This window comes from Narcine bancroftii, chromosome 5 (genome assembly GCF_036971445.1).
Source record: "Narcine bancroftii isolate sNarBan1 chromosome 5, sNarBan1.hap1, whole genome shotgun sequence".
Taxonomy (NCBI): domain Eukaryota; kingdom Metazoa; phylum Chordata; class Chondrichthyes; order Torpediniformes; family Narcinidae; genus Narcine; species Narcine bancroftii.
Window position 1 is genome coordinate 103,820,053 of NC_091473.1, and position 15,803 is coordinate 103,835,855.

General features: G+C 39.7%; 1 protein-coding gene across 1 annotated transcript in view; it reads right to left on the bottom strand.

Annotated features, from left to right (window-relative positions):
- LOC138763805 (metalloprotease TIKI2-like) overlaps nucleotides 1-15,803 on the bottom strand; it is a 445,092-nt gene that overhangs the window by 9,798 nt on the left and 419,491 nt on the right. The window contains 1 exon segment of the mRNA XM_069938567.1: nucleotides 12,602-12,880. Within this exon segment, the coding sequence (XP_069794668.1) occupies nucleotides 12,602-12,880 (279 nt within the window).

Consider the following 15,803-nt stretch of genomic DNA (forward strand, 5'->3'; position numbering starts at 1 on the left):
CTCACTCATGGCTAAGGACATATTAAATATTTCTGCCAGGGCCCCTGCAATTTCTATACTAATCTCCCTCAAAGTCTGAGGGAATATCATGTGAGGCCCAGGGGAATTATTTACCTTTTTTCACTGTAAGGCAGCAAGCACATACTCCTCTTTAATTCTATACATCCATGTCATTTCTGCTTGTTTCCCTTCCTTCCTTATACATTATACCAGTTCCCTGAGCAAAAAAAAAATGTTTAAGATCTCCCCCATTTCATGAGGCTCTACACATAGATAACCACTCTGATCTCCTAGGGGACCAATTTTGTCCCTTACTATCCTTTTACTCTTAGCTTACTTGTAGAAACCCTTTGGGTTTACCTTCACATTATCTGCCAAAGCAACTTCATGTCTTTTTGCCTCCTGATTTCCTTTCTTGGGTATTTTCTTATATTTCTATACACTTCTAGTACTTCATTTACTCTTTGTTGCCTATACACCTCTCTCCTCTTAATCAGATTACCAATATCCCTTGAAAACCAAGGTACACCATGCCAGCTAACTTTTTCCTTTATTCCTAACAGGAACAGGCACACTCTTCACTCTCAAAATTTTGCCTTTTAAGGCTTTCCACTCACTAAACACATCCTTCAAGGAAAACAACTTACCCCAATCCACTCTTCCTAGATCCTTTCTCATTTCCACAAATTGGCCTTTCATCAATTTAGAATCTCAACTCGAGGACCAGACCTATTCTTATCCATAATTAACTTGAAACTAATGACATTATGGTCACTGGATCCAAAATGTTCACCTACACATATTTCTGTCACCTATCCTGTTTGGTTCCCAATAGTAGATCAAGTACTGCATTCTCTCTCATTGGTACCTCTATGTAGTGATTTAGAAAACTTTCCTGAACACATTTGACAAACTCCAAGCCATCCAGCCCTTTTACGGTATTCTTGTTGACTTCCAACACACAACTATATGACCTGATCCATTCCCAACACCTCATATATCATTGCCACCATTAAGCTACCAACCAATTTTCCCCTGCAACCGCTGCAACCGTGTCTGCCTGTCCCGCATCGGACTTGTCAGCCACAAACGAGCCTGCAGCTGACGTGGACTTTTTACCCCCTCCATAAATCTTCGTCCGCGAAGCCAAGCCAAAGAAGATATATATATATGCACTGAAATTCTTACACTGCAGACAAACAGGTACTTAGTAAAAAAATAAGTATACATTCAATTAGAAAAATAAAATACAAAAGTTGGATAATAAAAATCCGCAATTACCAAACTGCAAGAAAACAAATGGTGTTACTATAGTTCAGACAGTCTTTTTTATGGTCTAGGACTAACTTATGATTATTGTAGAACAAGACTTAACTCTTTACTTTCATTTCTATTTAATTTTTTTTTCTTAATCAGGTAATCCTATTTAATTTTTAAACATTTAGATGTACAGCATGGTAACAAGCCATCTTGGTCACATTCTGCCCAATTTACACCCCATTAACTTACAAACCAGTATGTTTTGAACAGTGGGAGGAAACCAGTGCCCCTGGAGAAAACCCATGCAGACACAGGAAGAACATACAAATTCCTTAGAGACAACGTGGGACTCAAACCCTGGTCCGGTCCCGATTGCTGGCGCGGTAAAGGTGTTGTGCTAACTGCTACACCAACCATGCCACCCATTCATTTTGAAATATTTTTCTCTCTCTGTAACTCAAAGCCACATCAACTGTGAGTGTGACAAGAAATGTGAAATTTTTTCACAAAACACATTCTGTAAGAGTGTATTTTTAATTCCTGTCTCAGATGTTTTGGAGGTGATTTGTGAATTCTGTAAAGGCAAATTCCCTTTACCTGAACTGCTGTAATGCAAGGTCATTTGATTTTAAAGTGGCTAATATTTTATCTGAACAGTGAATTGAAATATTGTAATATAACAAATATTTTAAATCCAACCTGAGGTTTTTGATTGAATTGTCAAAATGAACAAAATTGATTTGAAAATTTTGCAGTGATGTGGTATTAAGAGACTCTATCAATCAAACATAAAATATTTGTTATTAAGATGCAAATCTGACTTGAACACACATCTTTGAGTTGTGAGCAATTTTTTTTTTTACAATGAGTCTTCCCACAGCTCTTTATAAAAGGAGTTTTTGCCAAAAGGGATCCTGCACTGTTAAGTTTGTTTATTCAGTCCAGTATTGCAAAAATGGGTTTGTTACTTTTTGCAGCTACCATCATATAATAATGATGTTGGGCCTCTCTTGGAATGTGTAAACGTATCTCTGCTCTTAATATAGAAACTGATAGCCAGACACCAGAAAAGTTAAGTTAAACAAGAAATTTGCAGATGCTATGATTGGTTTACACAAAAATGCTGGAGAAATTCAATAAGTCATGCAGCGTTCTTTATATAGCAAAGATAAAGTTACATCATCAATGTTTCAGGCCTAAGGACCTCATCAAGGTATGAGCAAAATGCAGGTAAGCACCTGAATAAAATGGTGGGGCAAAGAGAGGAACACAAGGCTACAGGCAAGAGGTGGATATGGGTGGAACAGCATGAGAAAAATGCCTGGGGAGGTGGGGGTGGGATAGCTCTCTGAATGGAGAGGGAAGTGGGTGGAGAGCTGGAGGAAAAGAGACAGGGGGATGGGGAAGAGAGAGAGACACACACAGAGGAGTGTCCTAACATAAGCCAGAGAAGTAGATTGTTGATGCCATCCAGTTGGATAATGGCCAGATGTAATATTAGGTGTTGCTCCTTCAATTTTCGGGTGGCCTTGGTTTGGCAGTACGAGGCCATGGACAGACATGTCATCGTGGGAGTGAAACGTGGCAATGAAATTGTTGGCAACTGGGAGAATCCTGCCGCTGCTGTGGACAGAGTGAAGGTGCTCAATGAAAAATCTCCAAGTCTGTGACCTGTCTCTACGATGTACAGAAGGCCACAACAGGAGCACCGAATGCAGCAGCTGATTCCTGCAGATTCACAAATGACCTGTTGCTTCATCTGGAAGGATTGTTTGCGGGCTGGTGTGGTGGAGAGGGAGGAAATGTGGGCACAAGTGTAGCACTTCCTGTGGTCACAGTGGTAGATACCAAAGTTAGTGGGAAGGGATAAGTGGATGCGGGAGTCATGGAGTGAGCTGTCCCTGCAGAAGGCAGAGAGGGGAAGATTTGTTTAGTGCTAGGGTCATGTTCCAGAAAATTTGAAGTCTAGTTTATGTGCATTATAAACACACTTGATCCATTAACTAAACTTTGCTTGATGCATTTATTGGCATGGTGGTATGATTACATTACCAGACTCATAGTCCAGAAAGTATGTTCAAATATCCTATCACCTCCTACCCCTCTCATAATAGTCTTCCTATCCTATGTGGTGACACATAATTTTTAATGTGGTTTGGTCTGCCAATCTTATCAATAAACTTTTAACTAGATAGAAGGGCCAATAATAATTTTCTCTGACAAACCTGGATGTGCCTTGATTAAATATTTCAGTGAAAAGTCTAAAGGTTGTGTTGCCGAAAATTAGAACCCATTCTACATGTTAACTGTACTGTGTGTGCTAAAAACTTTGTGCTGGTTTTAAACAATTAGAGGGCTGAAAAATTCAATAACATCACATGATTCAAATTATAGCAACTTGAAGTTTCACTGCTGCCGGACTTTGATCAATCTATAATTGAGTTGAAACATTTTTAATACAAGGTTTAAAAATGATTGAATGCTTTAATTCCAAATATGTTGTACAAATGGGATTTATCCCATGCCACCAATAACATCAGCCATCAATAACAACATTCAACTGCTGATGGTGTACTCATGCATAATCCAGCAATGACAATTTTCATTCCCTTCCCACTCCTGGTGCTGACCACCTACTAACCTTGGATCACATATCCACAATTCCATTTGCCTCTACCCTACGGCTTACATCGTCACCTTATTTAATTCCAACTTTTGATGCTGAAGGTGATAAACAGGAACTCCATCTCACTCTCTGGTTCCCCTCCACCCACCTGCCCCTGTCTCCCAACACCACTCCTCCCTCTCCTCTACGTGACTCCATCCGTTTGTGATCTTTCACCCTGCCTTGATCCACCTATCACTCACTGGTCTCTGTCTTGCCTCTCCCCCTCTGCTCTTTAAATGGCTTCCTTTCTTCTCCTCTCAATCCTGAAGCAGGGACTTTACCCGAAATATCAGCAATTCCTTTCCTCCCACAGATGTTGCTTCCTGTTAGAAAGCCACTCTTTACCGGAGCATAAAACTATGTTTTGCAATTACAGTAAAACTCCTGGTATTCGGCACTTATTGGGATTGGTACATGCCAGTTAATTTTTTTTTCAGTAGCTTGAAACTTACTAATATATCTGCATTAAGAATAAAGAGTTTAAAAGATAAAAAACACTATACTGTTCTTAAACTGAACAAACTTTGCTTGCATGAATATGTAAAGCTTAAAGCATTTTACTTTTTTCCATTTTTGACTGTCGCTGCATCTGCAGGTTCTTCCCCTCCACGGAGCCACCCAAAAGATAGATAATTAACCCCGCACCCCTTCCCTAAGTTTACAGACAAAGCCCCTGACTGGGTGACTCTTACAGAGCAGGGAGAAGGATACACTTTGTGTCGCTGCCAATAGCATGTGGCATCAACCACCTTAGGAAATTTTATTCAAACTGCAAAGCTAGACCAAGGCTCTCCACTGGTTGAATATTTGCTCCAATCTTCACCAAACAGTTATGTTACTTCAGAGAACACTTACTTTTGCTATTTTAAATGTGTATTTTTTTACCTATTTATCCCTTCATTAATTTTTAAAATTTATTTTCCTCAATTTTTTTTTGCCAGTTGCCAGGGGTTTTTAGTGTATAAGGCACTCTATAAATGCATTTTGTGGTTGCCTTGATGATTTGGTCACAACATCCTTTGTCATTAATGGAGATCATATAGACCAATTAATTCACAGATCACATTAGGATTCAACAATGTTTCTCATTTTAAACCCTGCACCCATTCAGAGACTATTGCATGATAGAGACCGTTTTCTATTACTGGTAGACATTTCTTCAATCATTCTTTTGAATAAGCTTGAATTACTTATCTCCTCAATTATTACATTTTTATAGTTTTAATTTTTAATGTTATAAGTTGTCACTAGATTCTATGGAAGGTAACATTGTTCCAATAGTTCAAGCAATGCATTGTTCTTTAGTTGTAAATCCAGTAATGGAATGAAACGGGCAGGTTTTAAAGCTGGGCTGGATTTTTTTTACTGGAATAATTTTGAATTAGATGAGCTGCTGAGAGGGAAATAATATAATGCTTGTTTTGTGTTATTACATGAAGAGAAATTATTCTGGATTTTGTGAATTTCTAAGAGGTATTAATTGAGTACAGGAGTGAGAGTCAACAGTTAAATATGAACCTTTCCTGAGCCAGAGAGCTTTACTGCCCTGCATTACTAATTAATGTAGAAATGCAGAGACATTTACCTTACTAATTAATGTGGAAATAGTGACATGTACTGTAACTAATTATGAATATAACTTTCTCTATTAAATTTAATTGGAAATTAATATCCAACAGCATTATGGGCAAACCACTCCTCAAGGGCTATAGCAGTTCAAGAAGGCCACTCACCACTGCCTAATCGAGGGCAATTAAATACTTACTCAGCCTGGGAAGCCACAGGCTTTTAAAAAAACTGCAGCTAGTTCTTGAAAGCGATGTTATTAGTACAAGGCAGATGGTGGAGTAGTGTAAATCTACTAAGTTTCGAAGCTTCTTGAAGACTGACATGAGTTACAGCAAGTAGAACCGTAGAACGCTACAGCACAGAAAAACAGGCCAATCAACTCTTCAAGTCTGTGCCGCTAGTCCCAATGACCTGCTCCCATTTCATAACCCCCCAGACCTCTCCAATCCACATATCTATCCAACTTATTCTTAAAATTTAAGATTGAGCCCATATTCACCATGTCAGATGGCACACTCCCACCACTCCCTGAGTGAAGTTCCCCCCTCATGTTCCCCTAAAACCTTCCCCCTTACACACTAAAGCCATGTCCTCTCGTACTTGTCTCCCCCAATCGAAGTGGAAAAAGCCTACTAACATCCAGTCTGTCTTATACCTCTCACAATCTTCTAAAACTCTACAAATCTCCCCTCATTTTTCTTTGTTTCAAGGAATGAAGTCCTAGCCTGTTTAATCCTTCCCTGTAGCTCAACACCCGAAGACCTGGTAAACATGCTTTACAAAGGGTTAATAGATTAGGTGAGAGAATACAGTAGCTGCTTGCAAGATGGGGCAAGATAATTGCTTTCTTTAACATGATCTGTGTGCTGTAGTGAGATAGTAGCTAACTCCACAAGAATGTCAATATCCCTTGAGTGAAGGACAATCTGACATACCCCAGACATCACTAGACACCACAGTGTAACATGTTATTGTAAACACAAAATTGCCAGGTGTATGGAATCTATTACATTTGCAGAACAGATCCCAAAAGGTGTATAAAAGTGTGGGTTCAGTGTAGAGAACGAGTTACAAAACTGCTTATCACTTCTCACTCCTGCTAACATTGCCAAGGTGAAATCAAAATAATTGACTCTGCTGTTTGTTTTATTACAGGGTGGGCTGACATTAACAGGAAAAGACTCTACAGGGAAGGAGACCACAGCAACAGTCCAGCAAAGAGTTTAGCAGCAGGAGGTCTTACACCAGACTGTGGGCTGCTTTGGAATGCTGGCTCATGGGAACCAAGTGTCGGATTTGTGATGATGCCAATGGTGAGAAGGACCCCTGAGGTGGCTCAGCCTCTCACAGCTTTGGTTCAGAACCAGGGGTCGATGAGGATGACTTGGATGTTGGAGCTCAGGTTGACATCTGGAACAGACAGGAAGCCATATGACTATTGAGATTATGGGAGCACAGGAGATAACAGTGTGGGAGGTGGACACTCACTCTCTCTGAGGAGAGTTTTTCTTTCTTTAATCAGGGCAATGGATAACCCAAGTAAATTTTTTTTTTGTAAATTTTGTAACCTGAACCAGACTGGTAGAACATGAGGAGCACCCTAAGTGGTGAGTGATGATTGGCTACCTGACATGATGTTGGAAGGCCCACTAAAAGCAAGACCCTTCAGGAGAAAGTTAAAACAAACACATAAAAATTTTGGTAAAAATGCTGAAAACTAACACCATGTCAAAGCTTGTCTCTTTCAAAATGTGGAATTGTCCTAGATCCCTGAAGCAACAACTCTGAATTGGTTTACAATGAGAAATTAGTACTAAAATTTGCTTAATGCTCATGAGAACTTTAATAATTTCAGCTCTTGATTCCCTTTCTTAATGGTATGTAACTATTAAAGACATACTCCCTGCACAGCCATACAGTAGCAAAACGTATCATGCTACAGAGGGGCAAAACAACTTCTACACTTATGCAATAGAATGTGCAAGTTCTGTTCAATGTCACAAGTGAGCTTCTATGCATCAAAAGGAATCAGAGTTCAGACCCTCACAGAAAGGTATATTTTATGCAGAGGTCTGAGATCTCTTAGCAAGCTGCTATTCACAAGGGAATAAAAAAATGTTGTAACAAGCCATTTGTAGAATCCTAGAGGTAGACAGAATGGAGACCAGCCCTTTGGGTCAACTTGTTCATGCCAATCAAGTTGTTTTCTAAAGTCCCATTTGCCTATATTTGGCCCATATCTTCCTAAAAATTTTTCATGTACGTATCTAAATGCTTTTTAAACATTTCAAATGTACCACTACCTCCGGCTGTTTGTTCCACGTATGTAACTCTGTCAGTCTGTGCGGGGAAAAAAGTAATTCCCCTTCACCTTAAATCTATGCCCTCAAGTTTTAGATTCTCTGCACTGTAAACAAGCTCTGACTATTCACCTCTCATGATTTTGAAAGTCACTCATTGCTTTCTATGTCCTATCCAGCCTCTCCTTGTAAATCAAGCCCACCAGTCCTGGTAAAATTCTTTCCAAATTAATGATATTTTTTTCCAGAAGCTGGGTAATCAGAATGGTGCACATACCTCCAGGTGGGGTCTTGTCAATATCTTGGATGTCTGTAACATGACTTCCCAACTCTTGTGCTCAATGCCTAACTGACAAAGACAAACATTGCAAATGCCTTCTTCAGCACCCTGTCAACCTGTGTGACCACATTCACAGAATTACTGCATGTACCTGTACCATTGATCTAACTGCTCTACAATATTCTCCTGCAGCTGCCCTAATTTTCCCAACTGAAATGCAACACCTTGCAATTGTCTGAGTTAAATTCCATCTGCCATACCTTGGCCCATTTTTACAAATCATCTATACTGCCTTTACTGTCCACTATGCCAGCAATTTTGCTGTCATCCACCAACAATGGTAATTATATTATCACCTAAGTAATTAATCTAGGTGACAATCAACAGCCGACCCAGTACTGATCCCTGCAACACACCACTGGTCAAAGATCTTCAATCTGAGTGACAACCCTCTGGTTAGCAGAGCTGGGACCTTTCTCTTTGGAGTACAAAAGGATGAGATGCGACTTGATCGAGGTCTACAAGGCATAGACAGGGAGGACATATGTACAAAGTTAAAGGAGGGAAGTTGAGGGGAGACATCAGGGATAATTTTTTTTTTACACAGAGAGTTGTGGGTGTCTAGAATGTCTGGCCAAGAAGAGTAGTGGAGGATGAAACATTTGGTGTGATTTAAGAGACTCTTAGACAGGCACATGGATGAAAGAAAAACAGATGGTTACAGGGTAGGGAGGGTTTAGTACATTTTTTTTAGGAAGGTGTGATGTTCTCCCATTTTTCAGTTCATTTTATTTGTGTGGGACTGTCCCTTTAAGAGAATAGATTGAACAAACCATTTTTTGAAAATTGATACATTTGCAAAGTGAAGGGGAAAACCCCTGAAGCAGAGACCAGGTGACAAACTTATTGAAAAGACAGTGCAATATTTGCTCAGGAGGCCATTTTAAGAAGGCAGCACAAGAGTAAAGTGCACTTTGACCTCCATTGTGGGAATGAGAAACCCACTTAGCCTAATTGTGTGATTATAGACTAACTGTCAGATTTCCTCCTGTTAGTTATTGAGGAATGAGAAGACTACTTCATGACCAGTCTGTTTGACTGATTCACAAAAAGGGTTGTTCTTGCAGAAGAAATACTGCATTTGGATGGTGACCAGAGTTAGAATCACTTGAGTCTGGCTAACCCACTAAAAGGGTCTGGAAGCTTCATGAGCTTCACTTGCTTTGTGTCCCCTATGCCAAAGAGGAAAGAAATTTTAGTTGGATGAAGTAGCAAGACATTTAGAACGAAGGGATTCCATCAGGCAGATGCAGCATGGATTCAGAAAAAGCAGGTCTTGTTTGACAAACTTGCTGGAGTTCTATAATGGGTGCGGTAGAGAGAAGGGGACAGGTTGATGTTGTATATTTGGATTTCCAGAAGGCATTTGATAAGGTGCCGCACAAGAGACTTATTAATAGGATACAGATGAATGGAGATAAATGACTATGAAGGCCTTGAGGTGCCTGGGCTGCTTCTCCTACTATGCACAGTGGGTCCCTAACTATGGGTATAAGGTCCACCCGCTCTTAAAGTCCACCTCCTTCCCATTATCGGTCAAAGCCCTTTTGACTACGTTCGGAGCTATATTGCCAAGACCAACATGCATGTGGTGGACAAGAATGCACCCTTCCAGTAGCTCTTGCCGCTCCCTTAACTAGGCGGGCAGGCCGGTTGCCTTTTTCTCCCACCCCCTACAAGGCCATGAGCTTTGGAACCCATCAGTGGAGAAAGAGGCCATCACGCACCTGGCTGGTAGAAAATTTACACTTCTCACTGACCAACGATCAGTGGAATTTATATTTAATAATGCAAAAATGGGGAAAAATAAAATGATAAAATCGCTAGTGGAGGATCAAACTCCCCACCTATAATTATGAATCTCCAGATGCCCTGTCAACAGGAACCTGTGCCTCTGCACACACCGGCCAGTTGCAGTCACTGCACGATGAGCTTTGCCACCTGGGCATCAATTTGCATGGCTCATTTCATTAAGGCACGCAAACTGTCCTACTTCGTTGAGGAACTCGGGGAAATGACCAGGTCTGAGCGAGTGCAAGCAGCACCTCTACTGTTCTAATAAATCACACCTGATAAAGGCATCCCGCTCCTTTGAACGACTCAGTGTCGATTTCAAGGGTCCCCTCTCCCCAGCGGAAATGTGTACTTTCTCAACGTCATCGATGAGTACTCACGTTTTCAGTTTGCCATCCCTTGCCCAGTCATGACCACCACCACAATCATCAGGGCCTTGCACTCTATTTTCACCTTATTTGGGTATCCCAGCTATATCCAGGGCTCAGGGCTCATCATTTATGAGCACAGAGCTATGACAGTATCTGCTCATAAGTATTGCCTCAAGCAGGACGACTAGCCACAATCCCCGGGGGAACGGATAAGTTGAGAAAGAAAACACGACTGTATAGAAGGCAATGGAATTGGCTCTCCGATCCAAAGGCTTTCCAGACTCATTCTGGCAAGTCCTACTCTTGGTGCTCCACTCCATAAGGTCGCTCCTCTGCACAGCTAAAATCCTCACAAGCTTATGTTTACGTTCCAGAGGAAATCCACGTCTGGGACTACCCTACTGGCTTGGCTATGGCACCAGGGTTAGTCCTGCTGAGAAAGCATGTGAGGAGGAGCGAGACAGACCCCCTAATCGAGAGGGGACACAGCCTCAAGGTTCAGGGGAGTAGATTTAAGAAGGAGATGAGGAAAAACGGTTTTTCCCAGAGAATAGTGAATCTGTGGAATTCTCTACTCAGGGAAGCAGTTGAGGCTATTTCATTAATCATATTTAAGGTTCAGTTTGATAGATTTTTTACATTAAAAGAAAAGAATTAAGAGATATGGGGAAAAGGCAGGAAGGTGGTGTTGAGTCAATGATCAGATCAGTTATGATCTTAGTGAATGGCGGAGAAGGCTCGATGGGCCACTCCTGCTCCTACTTACGCTATATTCTTATGACTGTGCAACACAGAGAGAACAAAAGAAAATCAATTAAGTGCACAAATAAGAATCCTTAAATGAGTCTCTGATTGAGTTTGTCATTGAGGAGTCTGAGCAGTTCCAAGAATTTTGAAATACTCAAAAGACAAAACAACCTGCTTCATTGGTACCCAATCTACCTTGTTTAGCTCACTAGTTTGCCACAGTTACATTGTACACCACATACAAGGTGCACTGCAGCAACTTTGCCCTCAGTGTTTGCAATGTATGCAATAACCTATATATAAGCTCTTTATTGTCGTAATTTCCTCTCCATCCAATGGGAACATGTTCTTCATGGTACAGGATGGGCATCTCACTGTAACACAGGCATTAAAATGCTACTCCTATCACCCATTCTCACATCCTGCAAATTATTATTTTAAGCAAAACAAAAAGATGTCCTTATTTCTGAATAAGGAAAACTACAAATAAATTCAACTCTCGTCTGCTGAATTCATAGTCATCCAGGGTTCCCACTCAAGATGGTGAGTGCACATAAATGTGATAATCGGAAAAAAATTGACCACCTTTTATCATCCCAATGACTGAACAATAACCAACATTCAGCATTGGAAAACATGATGATCATGAATTAGCTGAAAAATTGACACCTGGAATTTATATGGGCAGGGTTAAAACTCTAGAGAAATAAGAAAGTAAAGCTAGATTGATGAAAATGTGAGAGATGAGCCAATCAATCCTATATAAAAATTAAAACCCAAGCCAAGTCATTGCTAGAGCATCAACCCACATATGACAGTCTTCTGCCCAATCGCATGCTAAATTTTTATACCAAACCACCAGCTGGCTCAATATCAGTTTTCCTTTGCATTTAAATTGTTTTCTGACCTATGTGTGCCAATATCCTGGGGCTGACTCTGCCAGCAAACTGCATCCTTCAGCAGATACCTCATCTCATTGACAAAAAAATTTACAACTGAATTTCTTCTTTGCATATTTGATTATGATACTGCAAAAGGTCTATGGGTAAGCAGGGCATTTATGTGGAAGGAAGCCTGTAAAAGTAGGCCCAGTATACTGTTTTTTTTAAAAAAATGACAGCGCAGTCAGTAGAAATAGATCAAACAATGTCACTGATACGACCAAAATGAAAGATGTTTAAGTTATTTTCAACTTTAGTGATGCTATTTCTTTTTCCTAGCCCAACTTTAGGATTGAAGGGCATCCACTTAGAACAGAGAGGCAGAGGATTTTCTTTCACCAGAAGGTGGTGAATCTGTGGAATTTGTTGTCAAAGGGATTTGTGTAGGCCAAACCATTGGGTGCATTAAGAGAGAGATTGAAAGGTTCTTGATTAGCCAGGGCCTTAAAGGTTATGGGGAGAAGGCCAAGCAATGAGGCTGAGTGGAAATGTTTGATTTTCAGGGCAGAGTTGATGGAGTGAATAGCTTATTTCTGCACCCATGTCTTATGGCCTTATCATAGCATCCATTTTTGAGTCAAGTTGCAAAATTAAAATGAACCAATACCCACCTCTCTTCAATGCGAACCCATAGATCACTGAACTGTCTTTGCCTTTGCTGTTTGGGCAGCTTCTTCTGCCGCTTCTTTTGGCGTCCAAATTCTTCCAGTTGACTAAGGCTGTCTGGCATCAGGAGGTGTGGAGAAATGACATCGTCATCTAGGTCGACCGTTGGAGAAGAAAGGGAAGGAACCGGCAAGGAATCTTCAGAAGGTACATCAAGGGAGGTAAAAGAAGTGGATGGAAGTGAGGAACTGTCTAAAGATGAGCCAGCCTTCTGTGTCTTTATCCTTTACAAAGAAAATTATCAATTAACAAAGTTTCCCCGTCAACAAAATGGAGTCTCAATAAATATCACCACCGACTGTCCACTCACACACATTTCTACTCATCCTTGATGAATGTTAAGGTAAATTAGGGAATTCTGCAACAGGTTTCAAATCTAAGTAATGTCAAATTTACTACCACATTGAGTGGACTGTATAATTAGTCTAAACGTATTTAAAGCAGTGCAACACATGTATATAAGAGGAAAAGGAATAGATAGATATTTAAGGAGTGAAATAAGATGTGAGGAGGATCTTATGGAGTGCAAACACAAGCTCTATCCGTTGAACCAAGTGGTCTAAATCTGTGCATTAAGCTTGTATCTAAAGATATTCCATCCACATCTTCCCATTAGTTGACTAATCCCTGAGAACCATGGACCCATCAGTTTCATAATTATTTGCCTGGGATGGCAATGTTTAGAATCCCCACAAGCTGCAGAGATCTTGATGCATTTCATGCAACCTAGAATTATTAAGAGAGTGGCTGGAAGACATAGCCATCATATGTAGTGGAAGAATTTGATTAAATTGTTAAGGAACCACAAAAATATGGGAAGCAAAGTGGCATATCATTAGGTGCTGGTGTGTCATAGCTGCACTGTGTTCAATCCTGAGAGTTGTATGGAACAAGTTACCTGAGGTGGTGGTAAAGACAGGTATAAATACAATGTTTAAAAATCTTTTGGACAGCCAGCCATATGGATAGGAAAGGTTTAGAGAGATATGGGCCCAATGCAGTCAAATGGGATTGGTGTAGATGGGCGTCTTGGTCAGCATGAACAAGTTGATCCAAAGGGCCTGTTATAGTACTGCATAAGTAATGGTAAAGGAAAATGTAAAGGTTCCATTATTGGAAGGTACACTACATTTAGAATGTAACAAACATGAAATTCTTTAACTTTTGTTTACCATAAAGTAAACAGAGAGTTGCCACTTTGTTCAATGCCCATCACAGAAACCTGCAGCACCTGGTGTTCCTAGGCAGTCTCCCTTCTCGGTACTGACCAGTCCTAAGCCTCAGACAATCTCAGGTGTATTTAGACTATTAGGTGGTATCTATGATTTTTTTTAAACTGTCCATGGGCTGATCTCCCAGGAGCAATGCTATGAAATTAACTGAATTTTCCAGCAACTCTCCAAATTAAATGGAAAATTGTACCTTGCAAGCATAATAAAGTCAGGAGTAAACAATCAGCGTGTTTTCTTGGCTATATTTGGATGAGTTTAATTCCAGCACCAACACCCTCACACAGAAAACTACAGTTTATTTTCCACTTACTGGTTATGGCTCTGGTCATTAAAAAAAAGAGCAAAATAAAACATAATCAAATAAATAATTCAGAGTATTTTACAAACATTTTATAAAACTTCCTTTTAAATGTGATTACATAATAGACACATTTATTTTAAAAGCCTGAATTAGATTTTAACATAAATTTAAATTTGTAAAAACAACAAAAATAGAAAAACATAACTGATTAGCTATAAAAGTCATGCATTTGAATAGATTTCAAATATTCTGCAGAAGTGCTTTATTTTAATAAATAGTTTTTTTTCCCCTGACACAGGACTTGTGAATTATATTTTTAACTCTCTACACAGATTGCTCAAATTGTTCCATAAAATATACTGTGGATCGTTTTAAAGGAACCTGAAGAAGAAGATTGATTGCGCTCTACTTATCTGATTCTAGCTGAAGACCTATGGTTATTTACACAGGCAGGCACAATTATTGAAAGCCTTTGGAAAAAAACTGAAACATGTCCTTGCAAGGCTGACTGGCTTTGGAGATAACAAGGCATATCTGCTGGCACTGCAAATTAATGGATCAGAGACTTTCAACTCATGGCAAGAGCTGAGCTTTCTACATTTGGTTTTAATTCGAGTGACAGTATCTTCTGTTTTCTTAAAATGTAGTTCTGGTAGAGAAATTGGATAAAAGCAGAAAAGCTCTGCTGGAATCACCATCTGTGATTCATGTGCCTAGTTGACTTGTGGGAGCTGCAGAAACTTGTTGGTATAAGAATGCGCAAGGATTGAAAGAAATATTGCAGGTTTGGCATCGCTTTCATCTTAATACAACTGATCCTGTCCAAAAAAGTAATGAGCAGGCTCCTCTATCTACATTAGTAATTCCCAAAGTGGGGGCTGCTGCCCTTCTATGGGTGGTGGAAAGCATTTGATAAGCATGTCAGACAATTTATATGGAGTTCTAAGATGCCAAGAGCCTCCATGGAAAAATCTGCTTCGGCTTATCCAATGGGTAGACTACGATTAATCGATTTTAAAAATATATATTATTAGGCTGCCCAATTGAACTTTATAGGATCTTTGTTGGAGTGAGGGGATATGATTAGGCTCAAATTGGTCTATACATGTGGGTGAGAAGACAGCAGAAGATTTCATTTACAAATGGAATATTAAAGTATTGTCTGGAAAGATAGATAACACCATTCTAAAACACATAATCTGGATATGGCAACAAATTAATAAATGAATAGGTCTAAAAGTGGGATTATTTTCAAAAACACGTATCAAAATGAGTTAACATCAATGACATTACGAAATAAAATCCTGGACACTTGGCACTGTAAAGGGATCAAATGTATCGAGGATTGTTAGGAACGAGGACAATTTATGACATTTGAACAGCTAAAAAATTGATATGATTTGTCAAATATAACTTTCTTCTGCTATCTTCAATTAAGATCTTTTTTAAGAGGTAGTTTAGGACCAGCCATGACCCTGCCAATGTGTAGTGTCATGGAGGCACTTCTTTGAAAGGGGATCACAAGTAAATTTATATCTAAGAGGTGAGATTTGGGCAATTATATGAGACTAATTTTAAAATATTATTTATATGGTGTATGTTATAATGTTCTAT